We start from the raw sequence: 12230 nt of genomic DNA on the forward strand, positions 1-12230 counted from the left end.
AGCCACCACACCTGGCCTTCTACAGGCTCTTTAGCAAAGTCTCAGGGTAGGTGGCAGATGAAGGCCAAGACCGAGTTAGGGGATAGTAGGGAATGGTCCACTGCCACCTGATTAACAAAGCTCTTTATAAGGAAGAAGGTAGTGCTGTAATTGAAAACTGTGTCTCGCTCCCTATAGGGACTTCTCTCTAAGACTAAGCGAGGCAGGGGATCAGCCATGCTCTGCTGAGGTCCTTCTCTCTAGTCGGAGGGGAAGGACTGGGTTGTTGATGATCTGACCCTGGTCTGGCTGGCACCAGGGAGTTGGGGATGGGGCCTCTCTCTAGGCTAAAAGGGCCAGTTTATTCCGGGATGTCTCAGGACATTCATGTGCAGACCGGCCAATGACCAAGGTTTAAATATACCGGTTTCAAGATATAAAGGAGTCAGGGCTCCATTTTCTTTTTTTTTTTTTTTTGAGACGGAGTCTCGCTCTGTCACCAAGGCTGGAGTGCAGTGGCCGGATCTCAGCTCACTGCAAGCTCCGCCTCCGGGTTCCCGCCGTTCTCCTGCCTCAGCCTCCCGGGTAGCTGGGACTACAGACGCCCGCCACCTCGCCCGGCTAGTTTTTTGTCGTTTTTGGTAGAGACGGGGTTTCACCGTGTTAGCCAGGCTGGTCTTGATCTCCTGACCTCGTGATCCGCCCGTCTCGGCTTCCCAAAGTGCTGGGATTACAGGCTTGAGCCACCGCACCCGGCCAGGGCTCCATTTTCTAATGAGGAAGCTTTTACAGACTTCCTGGGGTTTTTGAGTGGGGAGAAGGAGGCAGAACCCACGCGCTGCTGCAGAAGACAGCTGTAGAAGCCCTTACCTGGCAGTGTTTACCCCAGGGAAGGATGAGGAAAGGGGGACACGTCAGTCTTGGTCTTTGCAGACCAAGACAGAGGGATGGCAATGGCAGGTCCAGTCTGTGGGTCACATACACTCCCCCAAGATCAAACCTGTGAGGTAACATGCAGTGAAACCTGTTTGGATCAAAACACGCAACATTTTTGCCCTACTTTCTTTTTTTTTTCTTTTCTTTTTTTTTTTGAGACAGAGTCTCACTCTGTTGTCCAGGCTGGAGTGCAGTGGTGCAATCTCGGCTCGTTGCAAGCTCTGCCTCCTGGGTTCATGCCATTCTCTTGCCTCAGCCTCGCGAGTAGCTGGGACTACAGGCGCCCGTCACCTCGCCTGGCTAGTTTTTTGTCTTTTTTGGTAGAGACGTGGTTTCACCGTGTTAGCCAGGATGGTATGGATCTCCTAACCTCATGATCCACCTGCCTCAGCCTCCCAAAGTGCTGGGATTACAGGCGTAAACCACCATGCCCGGCCTGCCCTACTTTCAAAATATAAACTTAGGCCAGGCTTGGTGGCTCACACCTGTAATTTCAGCACTTTGGGAGGCTGAGATGGGTGGATTACCTGAGATCAGGAGTTCGAGACCAGCCTGACCAACATGGCAAAACCTTGTCTCTACTAAGAATACAAAATTAGCCGGGCGTGGTGGCACGCGCCTGTAATCCCAGCTATTCGGGAGGCTGAGGCAAGAGAATCACTTGAACTCAGGAGGCAGGGTTTGCAGTGAGCCAAGATCGCGCCATTGCACTCCAGCCTGGGCAACAAGAGCGAAACTCCATCTCAAACAAAAACAAAAACAAAAAAAACAGATTGTTCCACTTACATACTTAAAATCCTCCAGTGACTTCCTGTCATAATTAGAATAAAACCCAACCTCCCTCCTGGCCTCCTGTAATCCCAGCTACAGTGGGAATGGACCACTATGTCCCACTTTGACCTCATCAGGGCCCACTCTCCCCTTCACTGGCCATGCTGACGTCTCCCAGCTGGAGGCCTTTTCACCTGCTTCTCTCTCAGCATGCAACACTTTTCCTGACCCCTTGTTCAAAGTAGCCATCCACTGCCTCTGCCATTTTCTCATGACATCACACAAATTGTGATTGACTTCAAAGCACTTATGAGTCTCTGAACTTATTCACGTGTTAGCCTTCACTAGAATGTAAGCTTCAGAGACCATGGAGCTCGAGTGTCCTGAGACAGTGAGTGGCATGCTGAGGTAGGAGGATTACTTGAGCCTGGGAGGTTGAAGCTGCAGGAGCCATGATTGTGCCACTGCAATCAGCCTGGGCAACAGAGTAAGTGAGGAAGCTTTTACAGACTTCCTGGGGTTTTCGAGTGGGGAGGAGGCGGAACCCACGCGCTGCTGCAGAAGACAGCTGTAGAAGCCCTTACCTGGCAGTGTTTACCCCAGGGAAGGATGAGGTCACTCAAAAAATAAAACAAACAACCCCCCCAAAAACAAAACAAAAAACAGGCTGGGGGCGGTGGCTCATGTCTATAATCCCAGCACTTTGGGAGGCTGAGATGGGTGGATTACCTGAGATCAGGAGTTCGAGACCAGCCTGACCAACATGGCAAAACCTTGTCTGTACTAAAAAATACAAAATTAGCCGGGCGTGGTGGCACGCGCCTGTAATCCCAGCTATTCGGGAGGCTGAGGCAAGAGAATCACTTGAACTCAGGAGGCAGGGTTTGCAGTGAGCCAAGATCGCGCCATTGCACTCCAGCCTGGGCAACAAGAGCGAAACTCCATCTCAAACAAAAACAAAAACAAAAAAAACAGATTGTTCCACTTACATACTTAAAATCCTCCAGTGACTTCCTGTCATAATTAGAATAAAACCCAACCTCCCTCCTGGCCTCCTGTAATCCCAGCTACAGTGGGAATGGACCACTATGTCCCACTTTGACCTCATCAGGGCCCACTCTCTCCTTCACTGGCCATGCTGACGTCTCCCAGCTGGAGGCCTTTTCACCTGCTTCTCTCTCAGCATGCAACACTTTTCCTGACCCCTTGTTCAAAGTAGCCATCCACTGCCTCTGCCATTTTCTCATGACATCACACAAATTGTGATTGACTTCAAAGCACTTATGAGTCTCTGAACTTATTCACGTGTTAGCCTTCACTAGAATGTAAGCTTCAGAGACCATGGAGCTCGAGTGTCCTGAGACAGTGAGTGGCACATAATAGGTGCTCAATAAAATCTGTGTTGAAAGAATGAGTGAGCAAATGAATACATAAATGAACTACTCAGGGACCTTATGGAAAACAAAAAAACTTTATGCACATCACTGGCATTGCCACAGGCTGAAAAAGAAGGCGGAGTGGGCTGGGAGCAGGGAAGAATGGCGGAGAACGGGTGGGGAGTTGCATCTCTAAATCGGTGTTGTGGGGCCACACAGGGTGGACAGGGGCTGTGAGTTACAGCCTTTAGGTGCTACCCTCAGCCTGGGCTTCCCTCCAGGCTTGGCGCACCTTGATCTTCACTTTGAAAGAGTCGATCAGAAAGACCACCTTTGGGTTGCCTTCCAGGGAGGGCAGCTGCCCATCATCTGGCACCTCCAGGTCGAACCTCTGCAGCAGCCAGGCCATGATGAGGAAGAGCTCCTGGCGGGCCAGGATCTCACCTATACAGGAGCGAGGTCCTGCTCCGAAGGGCAAGTAGCTTAATGATGGTGAGATGAGCTGGGTCCCCGCTGGATTCAAGAAACGCTCTGCAGGCAAGGAGTGGCATCAGCCAGGGGCTAGGGCAGGAGGGAGGAGAGGCATGGTTCTGCCCTGGCTGAGGGGGAGACATGGCCCTGCCCAGGGAACCCCCATCTGAGGATGTAGCCTTATTGTGGGGGAACCCCCGCCTGGGGAGAGATACAGCCCTGCTCTCAGGTAGCCCTTAATGACACAGAGGAAATGAAATATTCAGGAAAGATGGAAAAGAGGTGGAATTAACCTATGAAAATACCACCACCCAAGGGGAGAAGGGACAGACTTAATGGCAAACAGAGGCGTAGAGGGCTTCTTGGCGGGTGAATTTGCAGTTGGTTGGAAGAGTGTGGGAAACCCAGCTGTGAAGAGTTTGGGTAAGTCTATGGCAGGATGAGGGTGTCAACAGGTATGTATTGTTGGGGCTAAGAGTTTTCTAGTAGCAAGCTTGGCAGAGGTGAAGGGGTACTGGGGTGGTGGAGCAGAGTCCAGGCTGGCTGTGTGGCCCAGGATGCAGGACAGGACAGGGACTCACCAGGCATGAACTGGTCCGGCTGGTGCCACTCCTTCTCATTGTGATGCAGCGCCCACAGATTGATGATAACATGTGTGCCCTTGTCCACAGCAAACTCACCGATGCTGCTCCAGAGAGGAAGAGGAAAAGTGGGTCTGGGACGTTATCCTCCCTTCCTTGCTCAGCCTCATGCCCCCTCATTCCTCCACCGTGGGGAAAGTGCCCTTTACCCCCTCGTTCCCACTCACTCATCTTTTCCTCAGTTTCTGCCAGCTCAAATCTAAATCCAGCCCTTCTCCAGCCCTTCCCTCCTGACAGCTTATGTCTGAACACCTGTGTCTGTGGACTTTGGTGTCTGGCAGTGGATGTGGGTGTGCGTTTGGAGCTGCGGCGCATGTTATGTGCGCGCTGCAGCTGGTTGGAGCATGGAGCTCCCAGTCTTTCATCCCAGACCTCATGTCTCCGAGGGCAGCAGGAAGCTCCTCCGGGAAGTCAGGCAGATCTGTGGATGAGTCAGTGCGTGCATGTAGGTGGTAGAGACATGGAGCCACAGGGCTGAGGGCAGGATGATTTTATTTTATTTATGTATTTATTTATTTTGAGACAGAGTCTTGCTCTGTCACCCAGGCTGGAGTGCAGTGGCGCGATCTTGGCTTACTGCAACTTCTGCCTCCCGGGTTCAAGCGATTATCCTGCCTCAGTCTCCCAAGTAGCTGGGACTACAGGCGCATGCCACCGCGCATGGCTAATTTTTGGATTTTTAGTAGAGAAGGGGTTTCACCATATTGGTCAGGCTGGTCTTGAACTCCTGACCTCATGATCCATCTGCCTCGGCCTCCCAAAGTGTTGGAATTACAGGTGTGAGCCACTACGCCCGGCTGGCAGGATGTTTTTAGCAGTTGATGGCTGACTGACTTTAGGTTGGCCAGCAGGGGCCGGGGGTGGGGAGAACCAGGTGGGCTGGCAAGCTGTGTTGAAAGCATCATGGGGCTAGATGTCGCTGGGAGGGCAGGCACACCTGGAGTCAACGTTGGCCTTGTGGGGGATGAGCATAGGGGCCACGGGCCTGATGCGAAGCACCTCTCGGATGGTGGCCTCCAGTAGGAGGAGACGGTTACGGTCACTGATGGTTGGTGTGCGGCTGAAACCCACATTCTGGTCAATCTCCTCGTAGAGCTTCTTCTTCACCTGAAGACCACAGTAAGTTGGAGGTGACTAGTGTGTGTAAGTCCAGGAGAAGCAAGGGCTTAGAGAAGAATCCAACTGTGACATCCAGAAGAGCCTGTCCAGTCCCTTCCCAGTAGTGGCTCTGGGGCCCAGGCCCAGCTTCCAGAAGATAGGGCAGCTCTACTCTGGGGTCAAAGCCAACTACTGCTTGGGTAAGGGGCAGGGCAGGCCTAGTCTTCCTGCACAGAAAGCCTGAGGGAATTGGCTCTCCCTTTGTCTGCAGCCCAGAGGTTGGGCTGCCTGGGGTCTGGGATTGATGAGGGGGAAGCACACCTGAGGATTGTGCAGCAGGAAGGCCACGATCCATTTCACCACAGAGGTGGTGGTCTCCACGCCAGCCCCAAAGATGTCCCCTATGGTGGTGAGAATGTGGTTATCTGAAAGCAGCTCTGAGTCTTGATCTGGGCCAGCGTTGCCATTATCTGAATTCATCTTGGCTTGCATCAGTACGTCCAGCATGTTGGTGATAGAGTCGCTGCGGAATTTCTCCTGAGTTGGGTGAGGTTGGGAGACATTAATAAGGAAGGAGCTCCATCTGTGACACTCCTGCCATACTCTGTCCCTGACTAGAGATAACAAGGCTCCTTCCACTTAGAAGCGGAGCGAGTCTGGGCAGGGCCTACGAGCTTGTGGAGGTGGGAGGCAGCCCTGGGCCCTCTTCGAATTTGGTGGAGAGGTTAGGTCTCTTCTAGGATCCTCTTCAATTCGTAATTCCTCACTTTTCCATCCCAACTCCTTAAGTCAGTTTTTTTTTTTTTTTTTTTTTTGAGACGGAGTCTTGCTCTGTCACCCAGGCTGGAGTGCAGTGGCCGGATCTCAGCTCACTGCAAGCTCCGCCTCCCGGGTTCACGCCATTCTCCAGCCTCAGCCTCCCGAGTAGCTGGGACTACAGGCGCCCGCCACCTCGCCCGGCTATTTTTTGTATTTCTTAGTAGAGACGGGGTTTCACCGTGTTAGCCGGGATGGTCTCCATCTCCTGACCTCGTGATCCGCCCATCTCGGCCTCCCAAAGTGCTGGGATTACAGGCTTGAGCCACCGCGCCCGGCCAAGTCAGTTTTTTTTTTTTTTTTTGGAGACAATCTTGGTGCAATGCCCAGGCTGGAATGCAATGGCATGATCTCAGCTCACTACAACCTCTGCTTCCCGGGTTCAAGCAATTCTCCTGTCTCAGCCTCCCGAGCAGGTGGGACTACAGGTACGCACCACCATGCCCAACTAGTTTTTGTATTTTTTTTTTTTTTTTTTTGGAGAAGGAGTTTCACTCTTGTTACCCAGGCTGGAGTGCAATGGCATGATCTCTGCTCACTGCAACCTCTGCCTCCCGGGTTAAAGTGATTCTCTTGCCTCAGCCTGCCGAGTAGCTGGGATTATAGGTACGCGCCACCACACCTGGCTAATTTTGTATTTTTAGTAGAGACGGGGTTTCTCCATGTTGGTCAGGCTGGTCTCGAACTCCCGACTTCAAGTGATCCACCCACCTTGGCTTCCCAAAGTTCTGGGATTACAGGCATGAGCCATCTTGCCTGGCCTAGCTTTTGTATTTTTAGTAGAGACGGGGTTTCAGCATATTGGCCAGGCTGGTCTCGAACTCCTGACCTCAATTGATCTGCCCACTTCGGCCTCCCACAGTGTTGGGATTACAGGCGTGAGCCACTGCACCCGGCCCTAAAGTCAGTTTTTATTGTACACCTACTATGTGCCAGGTTCTACTAGGTTTTGAAGCTCCTACAGCGTGTAGAATGGACCCCACCCTGCTCTCGTAATTACTTTTAGCCTAACTCATATTCTCTTCTGCTGTATCACCTACCTTGTAATTTTCAAATATTTTAGTCAGCAGATCATTTCGTGTTTTAACATGCCTCTTTAATTTTTCCAGAGTTTTGTTGGGGAAAACCTGGGAAGTAAAAAGAAATGTTAAATCCACCCTTCTTCCATTTTGCTTCTCCGGCTGCCAGAGTCTCTCCTGGAGGCAGATCTTAGCTTTCTGTCTCTGGAAGTTCCTACTCCACCCCTGACCTTCAGCCAGAATGGAAGGCGAGATGGGGACACAGAACGGGGTCATCATGACAACGAAGACAATTCTAAACAGGGGAGGAGGGTGTGGTCTCCACCTCTCCTTCCCCATTCAATCAAACATCAAGCGCTGACTCTGCTGTGTGCCCAGCCCTGAAGACCTGAGCCTGAAGCCTCAGACAAGCTCGCTAAGCCTGCTTCTCACCTGCACAATGGGGATAGTACAACCGACCTCCACGGGGAATTCAGTGATGAATGCTTATAGAATGCTTCATACTGGCACATGGTCATTGGAAAAGAAATGAAGGTCATTATCTGGAGTACTAAGGTGCATAATTAAAAGGCTAAATCTATCTCTGCAGAGAAATGGCAAAGGTTTTAAGTGGCAGAGGAGGTAGAGGTGGCAGAGATAGGAAAAAGATGGGTCACTGCGGCTGGAGCGGGGAAGTAAAAAGGAAGGAAGACTGGGGACACTGTCAGGGTCTACTAAAACCTGAAGGCAGGGTGTGGCATCATGCTCACCTTCAACCAGGGGAATAGGTCCACCAGGCTCTCCTTGCCCAGGCTGTCTATGATGCCTTCATTATAATTATGTACGATCTTCAACTCAGGGTCCCCATTCTTGTAGGAGATGTTGAAGCAGATCAAGGAGATGACATTGGTTATCGCCACGAAGACAGGAAAGGAGATGTCTATGGTCTGTCCGTTGTGGGTGGCCAGCATATCACACAATGTACTGATTTCCTGACAAACTGAAGGGAAAGAGGGGCATGAGGGTGGGAAATGGATCAGCGCCGTCACCCCCTCTCTCTACCAGTTGCTCTTAACAGGAGCAGGGGACAGATAGCAGATGGCCACTAGATGGCAGCAGTAGCCAAGAAAAGGCTGCATTGCGCTCTAGTCCTAACCCTTAGCCCTGCCCAACCCTCCTCTCCCTCCAGCAGTTCCTGTGGGATGCAGCCCTAGCCCCAGGGGCCAGTCTGGCACTCACTGATCTTCTCCAGCTTCTGATCGCCATCCTTGAACAGGGCAAAGGTGGCCATTGCCAGCCTTCGATGCAGCTGCCAATGTGCGCCGTAGTCAGCGAAGGCAATACCCTTACGGTTGTTGGACAGGATGTCTAGAGTTGTCTTTGGAGAGCAAGCGAGGCTATAGGAATCACACACCATCCACCCCACCCTTGCCCGTGCACCTCTGGTCCCTGCTCTCCTTCCTGGGGGAGAAGGCAGGTACCTGGCCTGCTGACTTCCATGGGGCACAGCCCCACTGCACTCCACCATGACTCCAAGGGCTTGGTGGGACAGACCCTGAGGCCTCCTACTCCCAATTCCATCAGAAACACAGTAGATTGGGGAGAGAGAAAGAACCCTTAATTAGAATGCGGCAGCACTGGGCTTCTGTTCACTGACAGGGTGCCCTCTGGGCTTCTTTTTGCTCATCAGTTTCTGACCAGAGGAAGGCAACTCTGGATGGGATAAACTCTCTAAACTATGCCTATCCAGATGGTAGGGAGCAGGCAGGATTGCAGAGGCTGAGGACTGCACAGGTCTCTGCTTTTCCCTGAGCCCTCAGGTAAGCTAAAGGCACAGCTCACCTCACTCGGGTTTACCCTTCCATTGCAAGCCTGCATACCTAGCCACAAGCCCACATTTGGAGAGTACACAGTCTGGACTTGGGCTGAGCCGCTGCCTCCTAGAGGTGCCCCCAAAAGCATAAGGGTCCAAAGCCTCCCTTTTCCATCTCCTGACCCCGAAGATCCCCATGACTAGCCTCCTGCATCTTCTCTGCCCCGGGGAGGAAGCCAGCAGAGGTGGGAGCCAGGTAGTTGGTCAGCAGACCTGGCTGATTGGTCCAAGGAAAAATAGACCAACCTTTGGCTTGATCAAAGCTGACAGGCTGGTGGGGCGCAGTGGCTCATGCCTGTAATCCCAGCGCTTTGAGAGGCTGAGGTGGGGGGATCATGAGGTCAGGAGTTTGAGACCATCCTGGCTAACACGGTGAAACCCCATCTCTACTAAAAATACAAAAAATTAGCTGGCGTGGTGGCATGCTCCTATAGTCCCAGGTACTCGGGAGGCTGAGGCAGGAGAATCACTTGAACCTGGGAGGCAGAGGTTGCAGTGAGCTGAGATTGTGACACTGCACTCCAATCTGTGCGACAGAGAGAGACTCTGTCTCAAAAAAAAAAAAAAAAAAAAAAGCTGAGAGACTGGGGGCCCTACTGGGGTGTTCAAGAGAGTTCTCAGCAGCAGGGTGCTGGGCTGGGGGCACTGGCAGTGTTTCTGGATGATCAGTACCCCTCCTGGCCGGGGAGCATGACAGCAAGCTCAGTAGGAGGCTCATCAGCAACCCTGAAACGTTATTGTAGATCACTGCCCCTGTGAGCTAGAGCAGCTGGAAATGGCATCAGGAAACCAGCAATCCCAGCCTGCAACAGCAAGGCTACTTCTCCCCAGCAGCTTTCATGGAGGACAGTAATCACTGCCGCCATTTTCCATGAAGAGTAACATGAATCCTGGTTGTATAAGGGGCACTTATTGTGCTGGGTGCTAGGCTAAGTGCTGTACATGCACCTGCTCAGTCCATTAGAGAAGTCTAGGCCCAGAGAGATGAGTAGAGTGAGGACTCCTTGACCCCTCAGACCACTGCGGTCTTCCCATCCCACCTCCTGGGCAGCCTGGTAGAGGAGACTTTCCTTTAATTCTTCCTGCCTCATTTAGAGGCTGGGTGGGGGTCTGAAGGTTCACTCCCTTCACATCACCCCACTAGTCTACTTTGGGAAGAATTACAGGTTGTTGGAGCTGGAAGCACCATTCTAGGCATGGTCTGAAGACCTGAACAATCGCAGGGGGTGGTGAAGGGGGCAGGGAGGAGATAGACACCACTTACCACTTGAGGCCGCCCAGAGAAGTCCTTGCCCTTCTTAATAAGCACCTCCTTGGCCAGCTGGTGGTGGCCAACAATCACTGTAGTCTTGGTGCCCATACGAACGGAATAGATGGGGCCATATTTTTTCTGCAGCTTGAAAAAGTTGTTATGCATATGGCCATGTCTGGGGAGGAATGGCAGGCTGCCCACCAGGGGCAGGGACAGGAGGCTCTTAGGATACTTGGCACCAGGGCACCTTCTCCTGGGCCAAAATAAATAGGCTAGGGTGAGCAGCAAGAGAGCCACAAGCTCCCACATGGTGGCTGGGTGTCAGCAGGCAAGATAGACAGTGGTGGAGTAGAAGAGCCGTGGCAACTCTAGGGTACAAGGAGGCCTTTTAAAGGGCTACCCTGATCTTCACCTTGACTTTGTGTTATCTCTTGCCTTGTGCAAAGATTATCTTGGAGCCCAGCCAGGCCTGAGCTCATTTCCAGAAGGGAGAGAAGCAGGAGTGAAGGTCTCCTCAAGGGCTGGCTCAACTCCAGGGCAAACCTCCGGAGGAGGAGCTAGGTAAGGGAGGTCAGTTGATCCCCCTCTGAGGAGCTCCCCATGCTTGAATGACCCCAGAGTGCAAATGGTATCTGGGCTCAGGAATCAAGGCTTGAAACTTTCCATGTTGCAAAATCAAAATCACTGGACAGATGACAGAGTCAGGAGGGTCACGAGTAGCAGGGACTGTCAAAGGTCTTTTATGTGTTCTTTTTTTTTTTTTTTGAGACAGAGTCTTGCTCTGTCACCAGGCTGGTGTGCAGTGGCGTGACTGTCCATCCAGCCCTGGCCCTCAAGGCCATGTGGTTTTGGCAGCAATAAGGGGTGTGGGGTAATGGCCCCCAAAATAAAAATGTTATATGTGTGTATGGGAACAAAAGGGGTGCAAAGCTGTGGGGAGCAGTGGAGGGGAAGGGACAGATGAGGTCAGTACTGGGCACGCCAGAGGTGGGAGGCTGTTTTATAACATTCCTTGTTGATTAAACTTGTCAACACCTTCTTTGCTCATCAGCAGGACTAGCGTATTGGGGGAACCACCCCCAATATTTCAACATAGGTTCTTTCTATAAGTGTTGGCCAGCTGAGAAATAAAGAGAGACAGTATAAAGAGAGGAACTTTACAGCTGGGCTGCCGGGGGTGGCATCACATATCAGTAGGACCGTGATGCCCGCCTGAGCCTCAAACCGGCAAGTTTTTATTAAGGGTTTCAAAAACGGGAGGGGGTGTAAGAACAGGGAGTAGGTACAAAGATCACATGCTTCAAAGGGCAAAAAGCAGAACTACTAATAAGGGTCTAACAAAGATCACATGCTTCTGAGGGAACAAAACAAAGGGCAAAAGCAGAACTACTGATAAAAGTCTATGTTCAGCGGTGCACGTATTGTCTTGATAAACATCTTAAACACCAGAAAACAGGGTTTGAGAGCAGAGAACCGGTCTGACCACAAATTTACCAGGGCGGAGTTTTTCCCCACCCTAGCAGGCCTTAGGGTACTGCAGGAGACCAGGGCGTATCTCAGTCCTTATCTCAACTGCACAAGACAGACATTCCCAGAGCGGCTGTTTATAGACCTCCCCCCAGGAACGCATTCCTTTCCCAGGATATTAATATTAATATTCCTTGCTATGAAAAGAATTTAGTGATATCTTCCCTACTTGCACGTCCATTTATAGCCTTTCTGCAAGAAGGAAAATATGCTTCTTTTTGCCCGATCCCACAGGCAGTCAGACCTTATGTTTGTCTTCCCGTGTTCCCTAAAAATTGCTATTATTCTGTTCTTTTTCAAGGTGCACCGATTTCATATTGTTCAAACACCTATATTTTATAATCAATTTGTACAGTTAACACAATTATCACAGTGGTCCTGAGGTGACAAACATCCTCAGCTTACGAAGCTAAAAAGAAATAAGATCATCAGGGGGTGACGTTAAGCCAAAGTCACCAGAGTTAGATATTGAATCTTCGATATCCTCAGGTG

General features: G+C 51.4%; 1 protein-coding gene and 1 pseudogene across 1 annotated transcript; both read right to left on the bottom strand.

Moving 5' to 3' along the window:
- Window positions 1–3138: 3138 nt before the first annotated feature.
- LOC105537798 (steroid 17-alpha-hydroxylase/17,20 lyase) lies at window positions 3139–10815 on the bottom strand. Its single transcript, XM_011977487.1, has 8 exons — window positions 10224–10815; window positions 8326–8464; window positions 7857–8086; window positions 7129–7215; window positions 5594–5809; window positions 5112–5281; window positions 4115–4218; window positions 3139–3593 (listed from the first exon to the last, which is right to left on the bottom strand). Exons 1-8 carry the CDS (start codon window positions 10518–10520, stop codon window positions 3310–3312), a joined length of 1527 nt encoding a protein of 508 aa, XP_011832877.1. The 5' UTR covers window positions 10521–10815; the 3' UTR covers window positions 3139–3309.
- A 362-nt stretch (window positions 10816–11177) lies between these two features.
- The window catches only part of LOC105537838, an 11688-nt pseudogene continuing 10635 nt past the window's right edge, over window positions 11178–12230 (bottom strand).

The sequence above is a fragment of the Mandrillus leucophaeus genome, unplaced genomic scaffold, assembly GCF_000951045.1.
Source record: "Mandrillus leucophaeus isolate KB7577 unplaced genomic scaffold, Mleu.le_1.0 Scaffold18, whole genome shotgun sequence".
In the NCBI taxonomy this organism is placed as follows: Eukaryota; Metazoa; Chordata; class Mammalia; order Primates; family Cercopithecidae; genus Mandrillus; species Mandrillus leucophaeus.

Bases quoted from the DNA above. Each gene is read 5' to 3' on its own strand.
- LOC105537798 (XM_011977487.1), bottom strand. From the start codon at position 10,520: ATGTGGGAGCTTGTGGCTCTCTTGCTGCTCACCCTAGCCTATTTATTT. The intron at 8,087-8,325 runs GTGAGTGCCAGA...CTTTCCCTTCAG, and splicing joins TCAGAAGCTGGAGAAGATCA to TTTGTCAGGAAATCAGTACA. The intron at 3,594-4,114 runs GTGAGTCCCTGT...CCTTGCCTGCAG, and splicing joins GCCGGACCAGTTCATGCCTG to AGCGTTTCTTGAATCCAGCG.